At 47.3% G+C, this 25988-nt stretch overlaps 1 protein-coding gene across 1 annotated transcript; it reads left to right on the top strand.

Annotated features, from left to right (window-relative positions):
* Window positions 1–86: 86 nt before the first annotated feature.
* Window positions 87–24677, top strand: MYLK2 (myosin light chain kinase 2). Its single transcript, XM_069073910.1, has 13 exons — window positions 87–248; window positions 559–670; window positions 1938–2343; window positions 2856–3250; window positions 7827–7932; window positions 10832–10925; window positions 11806–11915; window positions 13338–13479; window positions 15223–15293; window positions 15645–15773; window positions 19331–19483; window positions 20145–20277; window positions 22628–24677. The coding sequence occupies exons 2-13, from the start codon at window positions 610–612 to the stop codon at window positions 22706–22708; spliced, it is 1881 nt and encodes a 626-aa protein (XP_068930011.1). The 5' UTR covers window positions 87–248; window positions 559–609; the 3' UTR covers window positions 22709–24677.
* The last annotated feature ends 1311 nt before the right edge of the window (window positions 24678–25988 follow it).

Here is a 25988-nt window from a genome sequence, read left to right on the forward strand (position 1 = left end):
GCCGGGAGGGTGGCCGTGGGAAGAATGGCGTGTCCTCTGAACCTGGGCCAAGAGGAACAGGTGGCCCGAAAGTCGAAGCTTGTTGGGCTCATAGCTGCATGGCCCCTGTGTAAGGGATCCTTCTCGTCCTGCACCACCTCCTCCTCCTCCTCCCCTTCTAGTGCCTCCCCAGTGCCATTGTACCCGTTATAGAGCAGCACCCGCTCCGGCAGCCACACGTCTCTGCCCTGGCCCGGCCTGGCCACCAGGTAACCTCCCAACCCCTGCACTCAGCCGAACCCTAGTCCCTTACCACTCAACACCTTCCGGATCCGAGGGCTATCCATCTTCAGTCTGTGCAACCCACCAGACTTCCCCCCATAGTCAGGACTAGATTTCCTATCTCCCCTGGCATGCCCCAGAGCCTCCTCTAATGCCTTCTCTCCAGCCCCTCAGTTCTTGGGATTTCTCACCCCTGCTAGGACCAATCTTGGTCAGAATCTCCCCTAGCTTACCTCCGGCTCCCTTATGTCCTTTCATTCCCTGGGACTGAAACGTCCTCCCCTCCTCTCTCTGCAGGCAATAGTCGGACAGACTAGAGGCAGACAAACAGAAGGACCAGCCTCCTTCATGGCAACCACAGGCAAAGGAGGGACAGAGCCGGGGACCCCAAGCTCAGCAGCGGGTCCAGGTGCTGGGATTGCGGGTGGGAGCTAACAGGTGGTAGGTAGTGCTTGGGGGAGGTAGCGGGTGGAGAACTTGAAACCCTGAGCTGGGAGACTGCAGGCAGCCCCCTGCCCTCCCTGCTACCCTCTGGGCTGGAAGGAATCCTGCTCGTCGTGAGTCTGGGCCCTAAGCTGTGCTATTTCCTGCCATCCTCTGCTTAGAGTCCCTAGCTCAGAGCGCAGGGCAGTAAGGGATGCCTTCTGGAGCCTTGGGTGGCTGAGAAGAAACTCTTGTCTTCCTCATTAGAATGGAAACTCCTTGAGGTCAGGGGCCGGTTTTTGCCTTTCTTTGCATCGCTAGCTTTTAGGACAAGGCCTGGAATATAGTAAGCACTCAATAAATTCTTGCTGACTGACTGATGCCAAGTTCAAATCCCTCATTTTATAGACTAGGAAATGGAGGTCCAAAGACAGGAAGTGACTTTTTCCATAAGTAGTAGAATCAGTATTTTAAACCAGCTTCTTGGACTCCAGATCTGGGACTTTTCCTGCTACTTCCCAGGTTTCCTCAAGAGAGATGGGAAATACCTCCGGGTCATCTGGCAGACAGGAAGTTAGGGTCTGGGTACTGGGCAAAGCCCCAACACATTCCCAGTCCCCTTGTGCAGAGGGTCCAGTTCTGAGTATTCCTGGAAAGGGGCGAGCAGGATACAGGGATGGGTCTCATCCGTCAACTAGGGGAAGATGGATCTTGGGAGGAGGGCATGAGTGTCTCAGACACAGAAGGGGAAGCTGTGGGCACTATGGAGCTGCCCACCAGGAGGGGTGGGAGACCTGAGACCCAGGACTGAAAGGGCCTGGCACACTGGCCAGGAATTTAGGCCCTAGCAATGAGGTGGTGGAGAAAGAGTGCTGTATTTGGAGCCAAGAGCCATCTGCATTCAACTCCGAGTCTCAGTGGGCGAGGCCCTCCATCTTTCTGGGCTTTTGTTTCCTCTTTTACAAAATGATAGGATTGCATTAGATGATGCTTAAGGCTGCTTCTACCTCTAGGATTGTCCCTGAAACTCAGTCCACCTTTGTAAAAAAAAAAAAAATGATGTAGGGGAAGGGCTGGGGAGGGCTGTAATCCTTGCCTTCCTTATCTATTGCTTGAGCTATAGCAATATAAATTGTTGTTATTGTTACTGTGGAGAGGATTGAGAAGATCTGGGCAGGGGCAGGAGCTCCAGCTTGTTGGCTTAGGTGGAGCTCAGGGGACCACCCAATTTAACATCACCTTCTCACTTGCAGACAATGCCCCCAAAGGCAAGGCTGATGAGGCTTCTCTTGTCCAGGAAAAAGGAGCTGTGCCTCCAGGCCAGCCCCTGCCTGGCAGCCCAGGCCCCCCCAAGGAGAGTACTGCTGCTGCTGCTGGTGGGGTGGCCCACCCAGATGGAGGGGCTGGGAAGGCAGCCCTGGCAGCAGAGGGGAGTGCTGGACCAATGGCTGCCCTGCCCCAGCAGTCCCCATTGATGGAGTCGTCAGAGAAGAAACCGGAGGCTGGAACCAAGGGGTCTGAGACTGGGCAGGACAACAAGGGTGGCCAAGGGGCAGGAGAACAGAACAAGGGAGAAAAGAAGCCAGCAGGCAAAGCAGAAGCTAAGAAGGCCCCCCCACCCTTCTTGCACAGCCCCAGCTGCCCTGCCACTATCCAGAGGTAAGTGCTCTCCCGTCCTGGCACCCACAGGGCTTTTCAGTGAAAGGCAGGAAAGCCTGGGTTCTAGTCTTAGCTCTGTTACCAACTTTTGTCATGTTAAACAAATGATTTTCCTTCCCTGGGCCTTTAGTTTTCTCTATGCAAAATGAGAAAGGGTTGTCCTAGCTATGTCTGTAAGATTCCTTTCAGTTCTGATAAGACATTTGTAAGTCTAGAATCTTGTAAAATTACTCTCCTTGTCTCCCTCTCTGGGGTGCCGGTCTCTGTCCTCCCTATTCTGAGGAACACAGCCTCTCAGCCCTCTGACACCATGCATGACTTTTCCTGGACACCTATTCCCTTCGTCCCCTACCCTGTGGACTAGAATTTGACCTGACTGTGGAGTTGTCTCTCTGGTAACCTTCCTTGTGAACATGGACCCTACTTGGGTCCCTGAGATGATTGGGGAATGGGGAGCCTTGACCACTGAAGGGATCAGTGGATCTAAAATCTACCCTCTCCCTCTTTTCCAGCTCTGAGAAACCAGTGGAGAAGATCCTGGGGGAAGCAGAGAAAGCTCTCAGTGGAAAGCAGGGTTTTCAGATCGCAGGAACCAGCCCTGGACAAGCCAGCTCCACCCCGGGTGTTTCTAGCAAACTTGCAGAGGAAGGGAAGAAGTTGGTGGATCCTCAGGCAGGGAGCCAGAAGGAGAAGCCTTTGGAGAAGGCTCAGGGCCCAGAAGGAGAGAGATCCCAGGCCCAGCCCAGCCCAGCCAGTCCTCCCAAACCCCAGCCGGACAGCAGCTCGGCTAAAGGAGAAGGGGACAACCCTGAAGGGATCGTGTTCCAGGCTGTTCCCCTGGAAAAAGAGGTGACAGAGAAGACTGCCTGTCCTAGTGCCAACAAAGAGGATAACTTTGAGATTCTGGGTAGGTTTAGCAATGGGGTGGGGCTCAGCAAGGGGGCAGCCCACTTCTAGGGCTTAGGGACCATAGTCCCCAAACTCTAGCACTCTCCTCCCCCAAATCAATGGGGTCTCTAGCCTGCTGAAGAACCAAAGGGACCAGGATCTTGTGCCAACCAGATCCAAGGCCCAGCCTGAATGGCCCCCAGGGCAGTAACACTAGACTCAGAAAAGACACTGCCAACCCTACTCTCCCCCCACCCCCTCAGCTTGGGGACAAGTTAGGGCCTGACCTTTGCTCACTCAGCTCAGGCTCCTGGACAGGATTCCTTTCCTGGCCAAGGAGAGGGCTCAAAGCAGGGACAGGGAGCCCTGACATCGAGCAGATGTCGCTGGAGAGGGCCGGAAAACCGGGCAGCCTCATGCATTGGGGTAGAAGTCAGTTCAGCTCTGGTTTCCTCCCCAGCGTCCCTTCTGTCGTCCCACCCCTACCCCATGCCTACACTTCTCCCACCCTAATGAGGCAGAAGCCTAAGTAGTATGTAAGATGCTTTGAGATCCTTCCCAGACCAAAGGAAAAATTTTTGCTTTGTTTTCTAAAGGAAGAGCAGGTTTGCTAACAAAAACAATAATAATTACACTTCATGTTTCTATAGTGTTTGAAGCTTTACAAAGTACTTTCTTCAGGGCAGCTAGGTGGTGCAGTGAATAGAGCACCGGCCCTGGAGTCAGGAGGACCTGAGTTCAAATCCAGCCTCAGACACTTAACACAAAAACTATCTGTGTGACCTTGGGCAAGTCACTTAACCCCAACTGCCCTCCAAAAAAGCAAAAACAAAAACCAAAAACAAAGTACTTTCTTCATATAAAATAAGATCAATAATCCTTTTTGAACCCAGCTCACCGAGTGTTATGAAAAGTAATAATTATAATGATAGCTAATATTCATGTTGAGCTTACAATGTGTTAGGTGCTACATATGCTAAATGTTTTATAAATACTATCTCATTTGATCTCACAACACTTGGAAGCACGTGCTATTATTATTGCCATTTTACAGATAAAGGAAAATGAGGTCAAGTGACTTGCCCAGAGTCACACAGCTAGGAAGTTCTGAGGCTAGGTTTGAACTCTCCTGACTCCAGGTCCAATGCTTTGTTCACTATGCTATCTGGCTGCCTCATTTATGAGAATCAAGACAATGATTTATAAATTCGATCAGTCCTAAGTATTTATGTGTCAGGCACTGTGCTAATGGTGTGACACAGGGAGGCCTGAGTAGCTTGGTGCAGATGTAAATGACTGTGATCATTAGGTTCTGGATCCAGATGTGAATGATTGTGGTAAGGATCATAGGTAGCTGGAAAGGATGCCAGGGGTCATCTAGTCCAACCCTCCCATTTCACAGATATGGAAACTGAAGCCTAGAGAGTTGGGTGACTTGCCCAAGGCCATGTACATATTGAATAACAGGGTAAGAATTTGAACCCAGATTCTCTGATTCCAAATCCCAATTTGGAATCTTTTCCCAATATACTCAGCTCCCAGATGTGAGGGGGTTTCATTGTCATGTTCTAGATACAGATATGTATGAGGAAATTGGATTTATAAGGTTCTAGGTACAGAAGTGAAAAGTTGAGTTTATTAGATTCTGGAACACAAATGTGAGATGAAATTATAACTACAGATGAAAAGATTTGGGGTTGTTTGATTCTAAATAATTAACAAGAGGAGTTGAGAGTATTAGGTTCCAGATATGGATGAAAGGAGTTGGAATTGCTAGGTTCTAGACACAGCTGTAAGAGGTTAAATTCTAGAGATTGATAAAAAGAATTGGGATTATTATGTTCCAAATACAGATAAGAGGGGGTGGGATTGTTAGGTTCTAGATACAATCATGAGGGATAAAATTCTAAGTATTGATGAGAAGAGTTGAGATCGTTAGGTTCCAGATACAGATGAGGGGGGCTGGAATAGTTGGGTTCTAGGTATATAGATGAGAGGTTTCAGATTGTTCCATTGAAGTGAGAAGTTGGGAGTGGTTGTCTTGGGATATGCATATGAAGGGTTGGGCTTGTTGGCCTCTAGATGTGAATGACTGAGATTCTTAATTTCCAGATACAGATATGAGGGTCTGTGAGAAAGCTACAGAAGCGAAAGATTTGTGACTTATGGAGTTAATGCCTAGCTCACTGCTTGTCCTTATGTTAACCGATGTAGACATAAATAGACCTCAGTCCCTGCCTCCAGAGAGGTCAGAGTGTAGTCTTGGTTGGGGAGGCATGTCAAGTGGATTGAGTAAGTAAATGCTGGTCTTTGGGGCACTCTGGGAGCTCAGTGGAGGGGGGAGCCCCCCATGGCCTTGGGCTGCATTGCTACAGACAGATTTTATGGGAATTCTCTCGGGCCTGGAGACCCCTGAGGGGTTATAATGGGAGCTGCTGCTCCTGACTAAGGGAATGGGACTAAATGATTTCTAATGTCCTTTCTGGTTCTGTTGTGGTACATACTAAGATGACATTCAACTCTAGCATTATGTTATGAAGGAGGCAGCTGACTAAGAATCCTGGATAGAGGAATGGTTTTGGAGTCAGAAAGATCTGGGTTGAGTCCTGCCTGTGACACATACTAGCTGTGTGACCATGGGCATGTCACTTAACCTCTAAATGTTCCCAGGCAACTCCATAAGACCATAAGTTAGAGAGGAATTGCTGTTCATCAGTGGAAGGAATTTCCACCCTGGGAGTTCCCCACACATGAAATCACTAGTATGGAGCACAAAAATTCTGTTATAAGGTCCCTCTCAGATCTAGAGTCTGTGACTTTATCCTGAGGCAATAGAGAACCATAGAATGTTCTTGAGCAGAGGAGGAACAAAATGAACCTGAAGGGAAATAAACATTTATATAGAGCCTACTATGTGCCAGGTGATTTACAAATACTATCTCATTAGATCCTTACAACAACCCTTCCATGTAGGTGCTATTATTATCCCAATTTTCCTATTGGGGGAACTGAGGTAGGCAGAGGTTAAATGACTTGTACAAGGTCACACAGCTAGAAAGTATAAATATCTGAAGCCAGATTTGAACTTGTCTTCCTGACTGCAGGCCCAGTGCTCTATGCACCACCTAGCGGCCTCCTAAGGGCATATTAAGGCCTTGCCAAGTTTGGGGCTCCCACCTAAGTGAAGGAATACTTGTCCTTAATTTCCCATGGGATGTGTCTGACTGGAATGCACTCTGTTAAAGCCCTTGGGAGAGAGGATGTGGGGTCAGAGTCAGTAGCAACCTGCCCCGCTGGACCCAAAGTCTTCCCCATGCAGACAGACTAGACTCCCAGTTACAGAGGTCTGGAGGTAGCCTTCTGCTCCAGAGGGCCCCCCACTGCTCCCAGGCATCTGACCCGTTTACTTGCAGTCCTGAACAAAAGCTATTCCTGGTCTTTGGCACTAGGTGGCAACCTCTGTCTATGGCAAATGTGGCTTCTCAGAATCTGAGGGTTCCTTTCCCTTCTCTCTCTTCAAAATAATAACAATAATAATTAATATTTATACAGCATTTACCATGTACCAGACACTGTGCTGAGCACAATTATTTTCTCATTTGATCCTTATAACCCTAGGTGTTACAAATATCCCCATTTTACAGATGACAAAACTGAGCTAAGCAGAAGTATATAGAACTTTAAACTTGACAATACCCAATCCTGGGAGGTAGGTATTATTATTATTCCCATATCACCGATGGGGAAACTGAGACTGAAAAAGGTTATAAAGGATTTGTCCAAGGTTACACAGCTAGAAGCTTCTTATGCAGGATTTGAACTCAGATTGTTTTGGTACTAGTCAGACACTTTATCTGCCTCTCTCTCCTTAAAACCAGTATGTGTTTCATCCCTTGCTTCCAGGGATAAGGCCATCAGGGAAGAAGGTCTCCAGCAAGGGATAGTTCCCTGGCCCCACCAGACCCCTGCCTTGGACACTTAATGGTGGTAGTAGTGGGGCTGGGAGGTACCTAAAAGTCTTAGGGGTCCTGGATTTCATGAAACATTGAATGACAGAACTGGTTCAACTCCCTCATTTTACAGAGAAAGAAACTGTCCTGGAGAGGTCAAGTCACTTAATCCAAGGGTCACACAGGTAGTAGGGCTAGATTCAAAGCTTCAAGTACTAAATTCCATGATCCTGCGATCCCAGGTTCTCTGATTTTCAACCCACTTCCCTGCGGTTCACATAATTACTCCAAGTCAGGACTGGAATCCAGCTCTCCTGACTCCTGAACTAGTATTCCTTCTATTACAATGTAATGCCTTCCCCCACATTATCAGCCCTTAATGCTTGCTCCCAGAGATTTAGCAAGGATTAGCTCAAGTCGCCTGAGGGTAAGTACAGGACTGGGGATCCACCTGAGTTCCGAGGGGGATGGATGGGTCAGTTGTGGCCATGTTTTTCTAAGGGAGTGTGATCCTGTTCCTTTCCCAAAGCTGATTCAGATTCTATCTGCTTAGCCCAGTATTGTGCACTCAGCAGTCTCTCAATCACCAGAGAATGACAAAGACCAGCCCCTTCCTTAATGAAGGTGTATTTTATTTGTTCTCAGATGACTGCCCCCCTCCTCCAGCTCCCTTCCCCCATCGCATTGTGGAACTAAGGACTGCAAATGTGAGCAGTGAATTCACCATCAATTCCCAGAATCAACTGGGAGGGTAAGAAGCCGGACTGATGGGCAGAGAGCCTTGGGTGCAGAGGGAGGGAAGAGGGAGGGAGGGGGGAGGGCAGCAATTCAGTTCCATGAGATTTATTAAGCACCTATCCTAAGTGCCGGGGATCCAGGCAGGGCCCTTGTCTGGATGGTGAGGAGGGCGAGGAGGAGGCAGGGAGAGGACATAGACGCTGGACATCCCTACCTGCTCACCTGTAGCATGGATGGATTCAAGTGGCAAAGTGCCTTGTATGTAGAAGGCATTTAATGAATGCTAGTTGAATTCAATTTAATTGAACTGGATTGAATTGAATTCAGCCAAAATTGGTTTCAACCAACCATTTATTAAGTACCTTCTATGTGCGAGGCACTTTGCCAGGCATTGGTGATATAAAGACAAAAATGAAGCGGTTCTTGCCCTCAAGGAGATTATATTCAACTGTGGAGATCCAACATGTACACAGAGAAGTATTATACCAGGTAATTTGAAAAGGGAGAGAGCATTAGTGCCTAGGGGGGAAGCTAGGGGGAGTTTCAGGGATCCCCCACATCTGTCCTGTTTTATTGGAGGTAGAGAAAGGTGAATACAGGGGGAGAAGGGGTGCCGTCCCCTTAGCAATGTAGCAGTGGAGTATTTTCAGGGGGAGTGGAAAAGACTGCTGGAAAAATCTCGGTTCAAACTCTGCCACACTGGTTGCAGGACCCTGAACAAGTCATTTAATCTCTTTAAGTCTCAGTTTCCTTGTCTGCAAAATGGGATAAAGACAGTGCTTCCCTCCCAAGGGTCTTTGTGAGGCTCAAACTAGGGAATATTTATAAATGCTTTGTAGGCTTTAAAGCTGATGTAGGCTGGAACCAACTCCAGCTGGCTTAGGAAAGCCAATTATTAAATTTTCTTTTGTAAATTTTTTTGGAGGGGGGAAGGCAAGGCAATTGGGGTTAAGTGACTTGCCCAAGGTCACACAGCTAGTAAGTGTGTCAAGTGTCTGAGGTCAAATTTGAACTCAGGTCCTCCTGTCTCCAGGGCCGGTGCTCTATTCATTGTGCCACCTAGCTGCCCCCAATTGTTAAATTTTCAATGTATTTACACCTATGAAAAACCTACAAGTCATTTATCGTTTTACTGATTTGTTGTTTTGTTGTTCATCTAGACCAGAGGTTCCCAAATTTATTTGGCCTACTGCCCCCTTTTTAAAAAAAATTACTCAGTGCCCTCCCGGAAATTTACTTTCTTTAACCCTTTAATGTTTTTTTTTAATTTACATCATTAAAAAAAATATAAAATGTATATTTTTTAAATGACTGATCTTAAATTTAATAATTTATTGTAAATTTGTGTTTTTTCCCTGCATTGAAATTTTGATGATGCAGCATTGCATCATGTAACCATATAGAATAGTACTGTACACAAGTCATTTCATGCTCATATTCCTTCCAATGCATGCTGCATTTCCTGACAGTGAGCACAGAGGCTTGTCTGCCAACACTTGCTTATTAAGACCTGTTGGTGGACTTGACCATTGATCAGTTATAGCTTGCATTTTGCATGTGTATTTGGAAAATAATATAATCACTGTGACTTTAATTCTGTTATACAACAGATGAAACGTGTATAAATGGTTTTTAAAAATTCTGTCCTCTTCCTTCTTTACGCTTTCACTGCCCCCTTATTTTCATTCAAGGCCCCCCTGTTGTACCCAAAGCTACTACTCACTGACATCTTTCCAGTGCTCCCCAGGGGGTGGTATCACACACTTTGGCAACCTCTGGCTAGACTTTTAAGAAAGTGATAGAGAAAATGATCATGAAAATTAAACCTAAAAGTGTACTTTATATATGCATTTTTTTCAGGAGCTGGTTATTAAACATTTACCAGCATACCCCTGATTAAAGCAAACAGATTAACGTTAGCTATTGTTATGCCTGACCTTCGACAGCCCTGACTTAGCTCAAACTGCCTCGCACTGCTCAGGTCACAGGATATGGGGGTGACCCAGCTTAAAAGGTGGGGTGTGTTTGTGTAACATTTTGATGTTCTTTTGTATACACACATGCCCACGTGCACACACACACACACCATGCATACAAAACCAGTAATTCTTCCTGGTTCTCCCTCCCCTGTAGGCTTTGATTTTTTGAACTTCCCCTGGGGAAAGAAGGGAACTCCTGAAGGGTCCTTTAGTTATTCCTCAAATCTACTTGAGGGCCCATCTCCAGTCCTGATCTCTATCTGGCCACTGGACCCAGATGGCTCCAGAGCAGAAAGTGAGGCTGGTGACTTTGCCCAGCCCTCCCTCACTTAAACCCAATTCACTTGCATGTCATGGCGTCACTTCCCTGATGTCATGGTTCTCTTTGAGAACAAAGGACAAACAACAGTCTGCTTAATTTATCTGTTTTGTTGGATCCTCATGGCAGTCCCATTTGGTCATTACAATTTGATAAATGAGGAAAGGGGGAGCTAGTTAAAGTGTCAGGCCTGGAGTCAAGAAGGCTCATTTTTCTGAGTTCAAATCTGACCTCCGACACTTACTGTGTGACCCTGGGCAAGTCACTTCACCCTGTTTGCTTCAGTTTCCTTATCTGTAAAATGAGCTGGAGAAGGAAATGGCAAAACCACTCCAATATCTCTTCCAAGAAAACCCCAAATGGGGTCATGAAGAGTCAAATGTGACTGAAATGACTGAACAGTAACAGATGAGGAAAATGAGACTCATTGAGAAGAAGGACTTTGTCGGAGGTCACACAGAGCCAGGGCTAGAATCCAGTCTAGTTATCTTCCTCCCCAGGGAGTGGGTGGGGTCAGTAATCAATCTGGGTTGGGGACAAGCCATCCTTGGGCATGTTATACCCATGTTTTCTTGGACAATGGACCTCTGACCCTAAACTCCTCCTTTCTCTAGGGGGAAATTTGGGGAAGTTTGCACATGTACAGAGAAAGCTACAGGCCTCAAATTGGCTGCGAAGATCATCAAGAAGCAAAGCCCAAAAGACAAGGTGGGGTCTGCTAGGTCAGCAGGGGGATCTTATCTGACTGCTCGTCCTTTGGGAGCGAATGGGGCACGGGCAGGCTGAGTGACTACAGAAGGAATCAGGCTCTTGAGGCATCCTGTCTTTCCTAGCTCCCTCCATCTATCACACATGTCCCTTCTGGCATTTCTCTCCCCTGTAGAAGGCTATAGGAAGAGAGCTCTGGGGAGGGAATAGCTGAACTGCAGATCCTCCCACTTTCTCCTTACCTAGGACTTCCCCTGCCTGATCAGTCTCTAGACTTTCCCTTGGTCCAAGGAGGGCAGTTTGAGGTTCATCTCTCTCCCCCTCATCCCTGCCCCAGGACAATACCCAGCCTGCATAGTTCCAGCACCCAGCACAGGACTGCAAGCAGTGAGACATTTGTTTAACGCTTGATGGTCATGAAGGTGATGGTGGACATGATAAATCCATCTGGTCATGCCTGTACTCGAAGGGGAGGGAGTCTGGATGGTGAGGAGGGTAAGGAGGAGGCAGGGAGAGGAGATAGACACTGGAGGTCCCTACCTGCCCACCTTTAGCATAGATGGATTCAGATGGGTTCAGCTTGCCTGGAAAAGTGCCAGGTGGTGGTGATAAGGATGATGGTGGTGATGATGATGATGGTGGTGGTGGTGGTGATGGTGGCGATAATGGTATTGGTGACGATGGTGTTGATAAGATGGTGATGGTGCTGTGATATTAATGATGCTGGCGAATATGGGGACTGATGGAGGGTGTGGTGGTGGTGATGGAGGTAATGATAATGGCAAATATGGAAAATGGTAAAAAAAAAAGTGGCTAGTGATGATGTCGATGGTGATGATAGTGATGCCGTCAATGTTCTCTGACTGTTTCTGGACCCCAGGAGATGGCACTATTGGAAATTGAGGTGATGAACCAGTTGAACCACCATAATCTTATCCAGCTCTATGCAGCCATCGAGACCTCACATGAGATCATCCTCTTCATGGAGTTGTGAGTGAATAATTAGGGGGAGGGTGGGCTTTCTCTGAGAAGATCCCGGGCTTATTCTATACCTGAGCCTTCAATCTGATCTCTACTTCCTAAACCTCACGCTAATCTGCCTTCCCTGAAGAACTGCAGGCCCCCACCCCTAGATCCACATCCACCCCAGGAAAGCCAATCCTCTAGTGCCAAACACATCTAGCCAGTGTGGGGTAGTGGGAAGTGGGAAGCATTTGGCTCAGAAGTTCTGACTTCACCATATCAACAAACATCTGTTCAGGAAATACCTATCAGATACCTACCATGCGTAGAGCCATTTGCTTTGTACTGGGGAAGTCACAAAGTTTAGATGAGAGAGGGTCCCTGCCTTTATGGGGCTCACATTCTAGCGGGGGTGGAGGTAGGGGAAATGATACAGATATGGTTGCTATGAAATACAACATTTCATATGTAGCGAGTAGTGCAGACAAAATGCTGTGGGAGATCAGAGGAGGATCAAGGAATGCTTCCTGGGGGAGAAGAGCCTTCAAGAGTGGGTGGGATTCCAGCAAGCTAAAGACACAGGTTGGGAGAACATTCCGGGCATAGAAAATATTGTCTGATCGAAAAGCCTTTGTCAGTGTAAGGTGCCTTGGGAGAGGTCCACCTTGGACTGAATATTGAGTATAAGCCTAGAAAGGCAGTGGTGCCAGATAATTGCAGGCCTTGAATGCCAAGAAAAGGACTCTAACTTTTACTTGGCTGGTAATAAGGAGTCACTAGAGTTTTTGAGCTGGGCCATGACCAGGTGGATTTATACACAGAGAAGATTTTTTTGGCAACAGGATAAAGGATAGATTGAAAGGGGGTGGGGGTGAAAGTGTGGAAATAGGAAGAATTCAGGCAGATAGTAATGAGGGCCCATACAAGGAGAGTGTGGCAGGAGGTACAGAGAGGATGGAAGAGGTATGAGAGAGAATTCAGACACAAAACTGACTGGTTAACTGGATGGAAGGGGTGAAGGAGAAAGAAGAGTCAAAGGCGGTGTCAAGGTTTGCCTGAAAAGGAGGACAATTGGGGCCCTGAGAGAAGTACAGCTTGGGTAGAATGCAGGTTCCCCATCCCTGGTCTAGAGGGTATGGAGAATATGAGCCTGAGGTTACAAAGGTGGGGCACCGCTGCATTGTAGAGGGATTGGATGTTAGGCAAAAGTACTGGCTATGTGATCCTAGGCAAGTCACAATCTCGCCCTGAGCCTCGGTTTCCCCATCTTTAAAATGGGATTGATAATCCTCATGTTCAACCTTCACAGAGCTGTGTGGGGAAATCGATATAGAAATGTCAACTCTGATGATGATGTTTGTTGGATGGGGCTGCCTGGGAAGAGAGGGTGACTGGAGTCTAGGGTCATGGTGTTTGTTATACACCCACTGTATAACTTATAACACCCAGTGTGGAGGGCGGAGAGCTGTTTGAGAGAATTGTGGATGAGGACTACCAGCTGACGGAGGTGGATACCATGGTGTTCGTCAGACAAATCTGTGAGGGGATCCTCTTTATGCACAAAATGAGAGTTCTTCATCTAGACCTCAAGGTAACATGGGTTGCCAGAGGCAGCCTGAGCTTGGTCAGTGGACTGGGGAGGAGGGGTGAGGGGCATGGGATGGTGGTTGTGAATAGACCTGGAATAGTCAGCCATGAATGTCCTATGGGCCCTGCTTGGGTGGAACACTGTCTTTAGTTTGCAGAACTTACATGGGGAGAGAACCCCTGCTTTCTGGGGGTCTTCCAGTCTTACTTTAGGCATCTTTAAAATAGGGAATAATAATCCATTCTCTGCTGCACAGGCTGAGTGAGGAAGGTCCTTTCTAAAAATTAAAGTCTACAGAGTTTTGAAGTATAAATAATAATTGTTATAGCCTAGTGGGGGAGATAACATGGACTAACTCCTAGTTAGAAGATCATATACCCACTGTCCCGGGTTGGTGCTGGAATCTAATACTATTAGAATTCTATTCTTACCGTTCGGTAACACCCAAGTTTTTCAAAACTTTAGTTGGGAACAGGTTTTGCTTTGGGGGAACAGGGAGGGAGGTCCAAGCCCAGGATACTGTCTGAGCAGGACAGACCGAGGTGGGGGGCCTTGAGAAGCCAGTGGCTGCAGAGGGGTACTGGGCACTACAAGGAGTTGGGGCCTGCAGTGGAGATGAACTGCCCTAACATTAATCTTTCTACTGGTTTGTCATCACCAAAGATCAGACCTGGGTGTGAGTTATACAGAGATGATGGGGAGGGATGCCCTGTCCCCCCTCCCCAGAGGGACATTCAGACAATGGCAAGATTCAGAATGCTAGGAGGGACATTAGAACACAGAACGACAGAAGAATGTGTTTTGGGGAGGGGTCCTTAGAAAATAGAATTTCATAACTTGGGGGTGGGGGAATATCTAGTAGAATGTTAGAACACAGAATGTTAGACCATAGAATGTGAGAGCTGCAAGAGATCTTAGAACAACAGAATGTCAGGGATGGGGGGCGGTGGTCCTTAGAAAATAGAATGTCAGCACTTGGGGGTGGTATTTAACAGGATATTAGAATGTAGACTGTCAGAGTGGGAGACAGCTGATCCTTACAAAATAGAACATCAGAACTTGGGGTGGGGGAGGTCTAGCAGAGTGTTAGAACACAGAACATTCCCAATTGGTTGGCAGAGCTGGGAAGGACCTTAGCACATAGAATGGCAGAGGATGAGAGGTCCTTAGAAAAGAGAATGTCAAAACTGGGACAGGGAAGGGCTGACAAAATGTGAAAACACAGAATGCTAGATCACAGAATGTTAAAACATGGATTGGCAGAGCTGGGAGCGACCTTAGCATATAGAATGTCAGGGTGAGGGAGAAGGTCCTTAGAAAAGAGAATGTCAGAGCTGCAGGAGGGGTCTAACAGAATGTCAGAACACAAAATGTTAGAAGATAGAATGGCAGAGCTGGGGGCCTTAACAGAATGTCAGAACATAGGCTGAAAGGAACAGTAAAGTCCATCCACCTCACTTTAGAGATGGGAAAAGAGGCCCAGAGAGAGGACCAGGGTCATATAGTGAGTGTCAGGGCCAGTATTAAAAGCTCATGTCATGACGCCTTGAAGAAAAGAGACAATTTGAAGAGTTGAAGAAGGGGAGTGGGGAGGGCCTTTCCCCAAGGAGTGCTTGAGATTATTTGGGGAGAGGGGTGGCAGGTGGTGTTGGGGTAATCAGGATAGGCATTCTGACCAGGGCAGAAATAGGAGCCTCTGGGTCTGAGGGGCTGTGTGGGTGTGGGGGCCTTGTCCTTTCTCTGCAGCCTGAGAACATCTTGTGTGTCAGCACCACGGGACACATGGTGAAGATCATCGACTTTGGCCTGGCACGGAGGTACCCCTCCTCTTCTCCCTCCCCTGTCCTGTCCTCCCCCTGGCCCCAGGGTTAGTGGGTGGGGTAGGGAAGAGCCATTTTTCCCCAGCCCTGTGACCTCCAGCTTAGGGTGGGGAGGGGAGGGCTGGCCAGAGGAAGGGGAGTGTCCCAGTCTGCGGTCTGCAGTCTTCCCAGGGGTTTGGCCAGGAGTTTGAGAACACCAGCATGCCCTGTGATTGGGCCCTGGGCTTCCTGGCTGTGTGCCCGGAAGTGGAAGGGGAAGGCAAAAGGGGAACGATCCTTTTGGGAGCCAACATCCATCCACTGGCACCTGAACCTGACCCTGTGCCCCTCTCCCCTTTCCCACTCCAGGTACAATCCCAACGAGAAGCTCAAAGTCAACTTTGGGACCCCTGAGTTCCTGTCCCCAGAGGTGGTGAATTACGACCAAATATCTGATAAAACAGATATGTGGAGTATGGGCGTCATCACCTACATGCTGTGAGCCAGGCCTCTGGGCCTTTCCCCGAAGCCCAAGGAAAAGGGGAAGGGGCCTCCCCTAGCTGAGGGTGGAAAGCAGAGGGTATAGAATTCATGGCTTGGCCAGTTGTGCCCAGGGTGCTAGTCTCAGAGCCAGCACTTATGGGATTGCATCCCACTTTTGCTTCTTGCTGCCTGGGTGTGTCCTGGACCACTCTGGGCCTGTTTTCCCATCTGTGAAATGAGGGGGCTAGAAGATCTCCACTGTCCCTTCTAGCTCTCTCTAAATCCTGGGAGCAGGTATAGGGGAAAAACCACTGCAGTTAGAGTCAGAAAGCACCAGTCTCTGGACAAGTCTCTTCATCTCTGGGAGCCAAGGTTCTCCAAGTGCATAATGGAGATAATAATAGCTCCTGAGAGAGGTGTGATAGATAGAAAACTGGCTTTGGAGCCAGAAAGAGCTGGGTTTGAGTCCCACCTCTGACACCTGCTGCCTCTTTGACTCTGGGCCAAGTCACCTAACCTCTCCATGCCCCAAAGTAACTCTATAAGGCTGTAAATCACAGAGTGGCTGCCAAGAGGCATTGGTGAAGGCAGTTTCCTTGCTGGGACTTCCCAATACTCATAACATCATCAATCTGAACCCAAACCAGACAGATCTCTCTCCTCATCAACCATAATTCTCATTTCTATAGCGAGGATGGATCACTAGATACTTTAGGCTTCCCTCACCGGTTTGTTACAGGGAGAAAGCAACTTTGTAAACTTTAAAATGCCATAGAAATGTGAGTTTTAGTTAAAGTTATTTGTTTGCTAACCTTCTTGAGGCTAGTAAAGGAGAGAAAGAGGGAAAGGGAATGAAAAAAAAATCAGACTCTCAAGAGAGGAAATAACTTCCGTAAGAACCAAAGGTGAATTATCAGAGACTTCGAGAGGAAGGAAGTTAGAGCCCAATGTTCTGGTCCTAGAAGCTGGAGGTTCTCAGAGACTTGAGAAAGGGAACAGGAGGGTGTGATCTTCCAGGAGGCATCCAAGGCTGGAGGAGGAATGAGGCTTCCCGCCACAGGGTGCTTCCTGCTGCCTGTTGGGCAGAGGGTCAGATGGCTTCTGAGTAGGCGGGGACAGACGGTCCCTCTTCAGGGGTCAGAGCTGCTGGGACATCAGCTCTGCCACTGACTTGCTGGGTGATTTGGGGGAAGTCTGTTCCCGTTTGTGGGCCTCAGATTTCCCATCTCTAAAATGGGGATGATAACACTTCCCTTGCAGCCACAGATGTGAAGGTCCTTCGAAAAGTCATATGCAATAAGTTAGTATTTATATGGTGCTTTAAAGTTTGCTGTTGCTGTGTTGATTTAGTCATATCTGACTCTTAGTGACCCCAGTTGGGGTTTTCTTAGCAAAGATACTAGAGTGGTTTAATATTTCTTTCTCCAGTTCATTTTTACAGATGAGGAAACAGAGGCAGACAGGATTAAATGACTTGCCCAGGGTCACACAGCTAATAACTTTTTGAGGCTAGATTTGAACTCAGGGAGATGAGTCTTCTTGACTTCAGGACTGGCACCAGCTGCTTTAAGGTTTACAAAGAGCTTTTTACAAATATCATCTTAGGTGCTATTGTTATCCCCATTTTAGAGATGAGGAAATTGAAGTCACAGATTAAGTAACTTTCTCAGCTAATGTCTGAAGCTGGATTTGAACTCAGGTCTTTCTGATTCCTGGTCAATTGATCTACCCACTTTGGCAGTTATCCACTTGTTATTCCAATTAATATTAGATAATGAGGTGTGATATATGAGGCAGCCTCAGAGCCAGGATAGACCTGGATTCAAGTTCTCCCTTTGACATGTACAGTCTATGTGAATGTGGGTAAGTCACACAGCTCCTCAGTACTCCAGGGAACTCTCTGTGACTGCTGAAGGGGAAGTGCCAATCTACATCGACAGAGGAGCCGGGCTCTTTGTTTAAAAAATAAAGTTTTTGTTTTCATATCTCTTACAGTTCCCCATCTATGCTCCTCATTCCCAGAGAGCCCTCCCTTATAACAAAGAATAAGAGGGAAAAAAAAGGTGAAAAAAAAAGAGAAAAAACCAAACCAGTTTAGCAAATTAACGAATTGACCAAATCTAACATTATGTGCAGTGTTCCATACCCACAGTCCCCCACTTCTGCAAGGACGGGAGGAAGACACCTTCTTCTAGCTCTTCTTTGAGGCTAAGGGTGGTCATTATTATTTCATAGAATTCAATTTTGTTTGTTTTGTTGTTTCTGTCTGCATTGCTGGAGTTTATAGTGTAAATTGTTTTGATGGATCCCTTTCCTTTTTTTTTTCCTTTGGAGGGGGAAAGGTAGGGCAATTGGGGTTAAGTGACTTGCCCAAGGTCACACAGCTAGTTTTTTTGTGTTAAGTGTCTGAGGCTGGATTTGAACTCAGGTCCTCCTAACTTAAGGTCCGGTGTTCTATTCACTGCGCCACCTAGCTGCCCCCTTTCTTTCTTTTTTTTTTTTAACCTCACTACCCTTTCTGAACTTTCCCTACTATGGTGCTTCTCTCCACTTCAACCCCTATCATCCCCATGTTTCTCTAAAGTCTGTAGTAAAGCATCCCAACTGTTTTTTGGAAGTGGGGGTGTTGAAGATGGCACGGGACAGCAAAACCCCATAGATTTTGTGGCTGGAAGAACTAAATTGCATCCTTTCCTTCTGATAAAGAAAAATACCAATATCCTGGAGTTCATGCCTCCTCCCTGCTTCATTCATTCATTCATTCAAGAAATAGCTATTAAGCACCTACTGTGTACACTGAACTGGGTTCAGTTTGCAGTTTGCTATTGGAAAAAGTCATATAATCATGGAATCATAGACTTGGAACTGAAGAGATCTGAGATTATTTGGAGACAGAATTATAGAATCTAAGCTGAAAGGAGCTTCAAAGACTAGTCTAACCCATACCTGAATAGGAATCCTCTATACAAATTCCTGATCCGGTGGTCACACTGGCAGTTATTGGAGACTCATTACTTCTATGGAAGGGGTTCTTAATCTGACATCTGTTAAACTTGTTTTTTTTAAAATATATTTTAAATACTGTATTTTTTTGAATGGGGGAAGGCAAGGTAATTGGGGTTAAGTGACTTGCCCAAGGTCACACAGCTATTTAAGTGTCAAGTGTCTGAGGCCAGATTTGAACTCAGGTCCTCCTGACTTCAGGGCCAGTGCTCTATTCACTGCACCACCTATTTGCATGTTGAAAACTGTATTTCAGTGTAATTGGATTTCTTTGTAATCCCATGCATTTTATTTGATGCATCTAGAAACACAATTCTAGAAGGGGTTCATAGGCTTTACTAGGCTGCTGGGGGGGGGGGGCGGGTCAGGATGCAAAGTTAAGAATCCCTGATATCTCTAGTGTAAGCCATTCATTCCACTTTGAGATAGTTCTTATGATGAAAAGATTTTCCTTCCATCTTTTGGCATTTACAGTCATACTACTCTGACTCTTCTCCCTCTCCCTCTCTTCTCCTCCCTCATAACCCTTTCTTCCTACTCATACTTTCCCCTCCCACCCCTCCTGGCAGGCTGAGTGGCCTCTCCCCATTCCTGGGAGATGATGACACTGAGACCCTCAACAATGTCCTGGCCGCCAATTGGTATTTTGATGAGGAGACCTTCGAGACCATCTCAGAGGAGGCAAAGGACTTTGTATCCAAGCTCATCATCAAGACCCCCGGGTGAGGCCTGGGCCCTGGTCATTTTCCCCATCCTGACTCTTCATCTCTTCTGTGACTCCACCTGACCCCAGTCCCATTCATTGCTTTAAATCACCCATACAAAATGGCCTACAACTTGGGAGACTCAAGCTCTAGTTCTGTTTCTGCTGCTCACTCACTGTGGACAGATCCTTTTCTCTCTCCTGGCTTCAGTTTCCCCAACTGTGACATGAGGTTAGACTAGATCAGTGGTTTTCAAAGTGTTGTCCTGGGACCCCTGGGGGTCCCCAATTGTTGAATCTGCAGAGTCTGCAGAGTCCCAGGGAATCTGCAGAGTCAAAACTATCTTTATAGGAATCCTAAGACATTTTAATTTCTAATATAGTAAATACTGAGAGATATATTACCCAATAACAAAAGCTCTTTGGAGGGGAACTCAATAATTTTTAAGAGTGTGAAGGAATCCTGAGATGAAAAAATTTGAGAACCGCTGGACTATGATGAAAATGATCCCTAAAGCCCCTTCCAGCTTTGGCGTTCTGGGATTCTCTCCTCCCAGCCAAGGGCCCTTCCTCCCATGCCTCCATGGGGTCTGGGATATGTGGGTCAGCGGGCTCCGCAGAGCCCAGGCAGGGGGGATGTGGACTCTGACGGAGCCACTTCCCTTCCGCTGCCTCCCTAGAGAACGGATGAGTGCGGCTCAGTGTCTAGCACACCCCTGGCTCAACAACCTGGCGGAGAAGGCCAAGCGCTGTAACCGACTCCTCAAGTCTCAGATTCTGCTCAAGAAATATGTGATGAAGCGACGCTGGAAGGTATTTGGGTCAAAGAGGGGATGGATGAGGCCAGGAGGGTGGGGCCAGCAGAGGGGCCCTGGAGCAGTTCACAGTATTTGGGTCAGGGAGGCAGGCTGCCCCAAGCTCACTGCCTTGGCATCAAGGCAGGGAGTTGCAAAAAACCATCAAGACCAAACTCCCCTCCCACCTTTTGGAGTTGGGGTAAGTGACTTTTCCAAGGTCATCTAGGTAGTAAGGAACAGAATCAGAAATAGCACTTGGGCCCTCTGATTTCAAATGATGATCTCTTTCATTTCAACTATGGCCAGAGTGGCAGTCCTGTTATTTGATTCAGTTAGGTTTAGTCGTTTGATCAACAAGCATTTATTAAGGGGTGGCTAGGTGGTGCAGTGAATAGATCACTGGCCCTGGAGTCAGGAGGACCTGAGTTCAAATTTTACCTCAGACACTTAACACTTACTAGCTGTGTGACCTTGGGCAAGTCACTTAACCCCAATTACCCTGCTTTCCTCCCTCCAAAAATAAATAAATAAAAATTTAAAAACAAATGAACAAGCATTTATTAAGTGCTTACTGTGTACTGGGCACAGTGCTGACTACTGAGGAATTTTTTAAAAGGTTAAAACACAGTCCCTGCCCTCAAGGAATTCACATTCTAAGGTGCAAAAAACCATACATGCAAAATATGTACCATGCAAATCAGAGGATGACAGAACTGGAGTTAGAAGGGACCTTCAAGTCAGTTAGTTCAGTTTAATAATAATAAATTTTTTTTTGCTTTTTGGAGGGCAGTTGGGGTTAAGTGACTTTCCCAAGGTCACACAACTAGTTTTTGTGTTGTGTCTGAGGTTGGATTTGAACTCAGGTCCTGCTGACTGCAGGGCCAGTGTTCTATTCACTGTACCACCTTGCCGCCCCTTAATAAGAATAATTAATAAGAATTAGCTAGCCCTTATAGAGAGCTTTAAGGTTTCCCAAAAGTTTTACAAATATCATCTCATTTGATCTTCACAACGATGCTAGGAAGTAGGTGCTATTATTATCCCCATTTTTCAAGTGAGAAAACTGAGTCAGACAGAGGTAAAATGACTTGCCAAGGGTCACACAGCTAGTAAATATCTAAGGGTGGGTTTGAATTAGGATCTTCCTCACTGCATGATTGGTCCCTGTCCACTGTGCCATCTAGCTGCCTATGATTTGATTCAATCTAGCAAACATTTTCCAAACCTGTACTCCAACAGGGGCCTCACATAAAGATAAAGTGAGACCTGGGCAGTGGTACTTGTAGACAATGATGATAATTGTGATAGTGATAGAATAAAAGCTTCTTTTGATGCTGCCTCCCAGCATCATGGAGGTGGGTGATGCTGGGCTCTCAGAGGCAGCACAGACTTTGGTCGGTCTTGCCAATCTGTGGCTTTGAAAACAGCTTGGTGCTAGACTGTGTCTGACTCAGGAGATCTAGCCTAGCTGAATGCAGAGAGGAAGCTCGTGCCCTGACACCCCCCTCCCCCCAAGGCAATGTGGTTTGGCTATAATACCTTATGAGAACCCTCCAAGGTGTGAAGATGCTGTGATGGCTTATATCATAGTGGTACTTGCCCTGATGAAATCATGGATGCCTGAAGAATTGAAGTAACAACAGTAACTGCCATTTCTTCACTCCTTGGGGGTTTACAAAGAACTTTTCTCATGACAGATTTAGGTACGAGTGTAACCAGGGTGGGGCAACTGGGGCTTTGTTCTAGGGTGCTAAAATTTAGAGGGTACCAACATTATATGTATTTCTTTGTAGAGTCAAAGTTCAGAAACATTTGACCTTAGGATTCAGTTAGAACTGAATTGTCTGAAAAAGGTTGGTAAGAGGGAGACTTTTATGTTTTTCTTGGCCACATATTAGGATATTTGCTCCAGGTACCATATTTGTTAGAGTTCTCGTGCAATTATTATTATCCCCATTTTACAGGTGAGAAAACTGAGGTTCAAAGAGCAAAGGGACTTGTCCAAAGTCACATGGGTAGTAAATATCAGAGATGGAATCTGAACTGAAAACATCCTCTCTTTGGAGCCAGTTCTCTTTCTACCACCTCTAATACAAAACAATGCGTGATCCTCACTTAGGATAGGTACCTAAGAAGTGATTTAGGGTAGTGTCTGAGGAGAGTGAGAACACTTTCATCTGGGAGAAATCAGGGCAGGCTTCCTGGAAGAGGCAACAGCTGAGTTGGGCCTTAAAGGATTTTGACAGATGAACATGGGTGAAATACTAACACGATCAACACAATTGTCCTAAGGGCCATTGTTCTTTGAACGAATCTTGGGGGAAGAAAGCCCATGTCCTGACTAGACACTCTCTATTCTCCCCTAGAAAAATTTCATCGCTGTGAGTGCTGCCAACCGTTTTAAGAAGATCAGCAGCTCAGGAGCCCTGATGGCTCTGGGAGTCTGAGGCCAGGGGGGCTGTGTGGAGGCTGCATCAGAACAACCCAGAGAGCCTCAGGGGGTGCAAGGGCCCTACAGCTGGGAGGGCCCCCAAGGAAACGCTAGTCGGGATGACCATGCCTAGACTCCAACAGCTCGTGCTTGGTGGACTTGCCTCCTAACTGAGGCCCGACCCATTCTCTGGCTCAAGGTGGGGGCTTCCCCTGCCAAAAGGTGACCAGACCCAGATCCCTCCCTGTTCTCAAAGAATCTTCTTTTCCAGACCCCTGACACACAAACACACAATTAACCCTCTGGGTCTTGTCATGCTTCCCTGACTGGATACCACCTCATAACACAGGCTTCATAGGATTTCAGGCAAGAAGGGGCCATAGAGCTCATCTAGTCCAATTCTCTCATTTGACAGAGGGGGAAACTGAGTGAGGCCAGAGTGGGGAAATTATTCTCTGTGGTCACACAGTGATCAGATAGCAGACTGGGATCAGAACCCAAATCTTCTGACTCCCAATTCCATGTACTTGTTCCTACTCTTGGGTCCTATTTTCTGAGCATTGGGAGGGAATTCAGAGGGAGGGCCCCCTCCTCTCACTCTGCTGGGGCTACAGAGCCCATGTTTCAGAAGGGACAGGCTTATCCACAACCCCATCCAGTTTTCACTCCAGAAACTCCTCTGACCTCAGGACCTTGTTTCCCATGCTACATCTAAGTAGCTTCACTGCCCCAATCCCTTTTCCCACCTTCCAGCCTCAAGGGGAGTTAATAGCCCTTTCTTGGGGCTAGCAGGTGGGTGTGGCTCATGATCAGACTTAGGGGTCCTTGGAAGAGTAGAAGACGTTATAGCATAATGGAAAAAGAACTGGATTTGGTGCCATGAGACCTGGATTTGAATTCTAGTTCTGCTACTTACTAGCTGTGGCACCTTGAGCAAGTTATGATCTCTGGGCCTCAGTTTCCTCCTCTAACTGAGGGGATTTTACTAAATGTTCTCTAAACTTCCCTTTCAACTCTAAATCCTATGATCCTGGGTGCCCAAATGCTCCCACTTCCCCTAAACACGAAGGATACCCAGACTCTAAATCACTGTTTGCTGGGTGAGTGTTACAGCTGGGGTGGGGGGAATCCAGGATAAAAACAGTTCCTATTATGCCAGAAAGCTCATTGCACAGAACAGAAGGAAGGAAGGAAGAAAGGAAGGAAGCAAGCCCCTGACCCAGATCCCAGAAGGAGTCCCTAGCCAGGGGGGTGAGGGTAGGGGTAGACAGACAAGGGCTTTGTGTTTTCTGATTGCCCTCTGGCCTTCCCAAGCCACCAACGGAGGCAGAGAGAGATGGAACCTGCCTCCTCCCCAGAAAAGGATTCCCCCACATAGCTAGAGTCCAGAGAAGCTGTGGTGCTAATGTAGACCAGCTGGGCCCCTAGCCGGCCTCCTCACCCCAATGAAAGCACCATTTCATAGTGACCACCAACAGGCAGGAACTTCTGTGTGTGAGTGAGCCAGAACTCAGGAGGAGGGCAGCCCTGCCCTTCCCTATGTCCCTTCTCCCTGCCTCTCTCCCCCCATCACATATACACATCCCACCACGGGTCAGCAAAACCTGGGAAAGCAGAGGGGGTGGGGGGTAGGGGCACTCCAGCAGTCTCCTAACAGAGTCAGCTAACTCTTGTAGATCTGCTACCCAGAAGCCCTTGCCATCTCTCCTTATATAACTTCAGAAGGCACGGTGACATGAGCAGATGACATCTTTAGATGACATCTTTGCCATCCAGAAGTGCCCAGGAATGGCCTCACTGCTGGTCCCAAACTCCCACCTAGGCTTGGATGATATTTCACTGCTGGGCCATTATAGTTCCATGGGACAGTTATGATGTTACAGCAGCCTGGGGTGAGGGCTGGGGTTATGGGTCACATCCTCAGAACGAAGAGGAGATTCAAGAGCGCTGGCTTTCATGTAAATAAATGTACAGGTTGAACAGCATCAGTCTGAATATGGGGAGGGAAGTGGAGGGGAGAGGAGGGAGAAGCCTGGGTGAGGGCCATGGTTCCCCCGCCACTGCTCTGTCAGACAATGAAAGGACCTGGGGAGTAGTTTCCCTGTTCTCCGAATCACACTAGCTCCGAGCCCCAGTTTTCTGTCCCTTCAACACGACTCTTTCCTTTATCCTAGAATGTTAGAGACTAGTTCCCCTCCCCGCCCTTGTCTCTACCCCATACACACACAGGGTTTCCATATAGGGGGAAAATTGAAGCTCATGTAGAGGTAGGGATTTGCCCCTAGCCTGCTCTGTGACAAAGCAAATGAATAGAAGAGGAATCCAGGTCATCTGACTCCCCAGGCTAGGGCCATTTCCATTGTAGAAAGAGGGGCTTCTTTCTACCCTCTGCTTCCCAGTTCAAAGGCAAAGATTCTTAGACTTTAGACGAGGGCTTATCCCCTTGGACAGGGTTAGACCCCAGAGAAAAGGTAGGGCAGGTGTGATCATTTGACGGATGATGAAACAGTCCCAGAAAGGGAAAGTGGTTTAGCTAAGGTCACACAGCCCAGAGAGCAGAGCTGACTGCTGAAACAGGTGTCGGGTAGAATAATAGGAAACCTGTGGGCATGGGAAGCTGCTCCCAACTTTTCAGACATTCAGAGAAAGCCCAGATAACAAGATTTGCAAAATGAGGGGGATTTAGTTCACAATCACAGTGGGTGGTCAGAGAATTTTCCCCAGGGATAAAGGAAACTTTAAAGCTCCCAGGAGTTCCCTGGCCTCCCATTCAGCCTTTTATTCCACCTGCCACTTGGATCATCTCCACCACTTCCTCTTGCCCTAGTCCTATTTATTCCCCCACCCAGGCTTAGTCGCCACCCAGTGAGGGTGAGATGAGTCATTTGGGGAGGCTGGGGTGGGGAGATCAGCCTTGGGTCTGCACAGAGAGAAAGTGTGGCGGTCCAGCCAATGCTAGTGAGCTAATGGGGTGGGGCATCCGGCTCTGCCAGGGAGTGGCAGTCTTCTGGTAGGCAAAGGCCCAACATTCAGTCTTTGGGAGCCAGCCCGAGGGAAGGATGCCCTCTCTGAGCCCTTTCCTGTAGGGCAGTGGGGCATAATACAAATAATACTAGATGTGGGGATGGAGGATCTAGGTTTGGTTCTGCTAGTTTCTGCCTGTGTATTATTAGGAAAGTCACGCTCTCTAGGCCTCACAGATCATAGATCTATACAGATAGGAAGGACCTCAGAAACCATCTACTATAACCCCTCATTTTACAGATGAAGAAACTGAGACCCATGGAGATGTAAGC

The sequence above is a fragment of the Petaurus breviceps genome, unplaced genomic scaffold (genome assembly GCF_028583685.1).
Source record: "Petaurus breviceps papuanus isolate PSGF00001 unplaced genomic scaffold, PetGlider_PUasm1.0 90879, whole genome shotgun sequence".
NCBI lineage: Eukaryota > Metazoa > Chordata > Mammalia > Diprotodontia > Petauridae > Petaurus > Petaurus breviceps.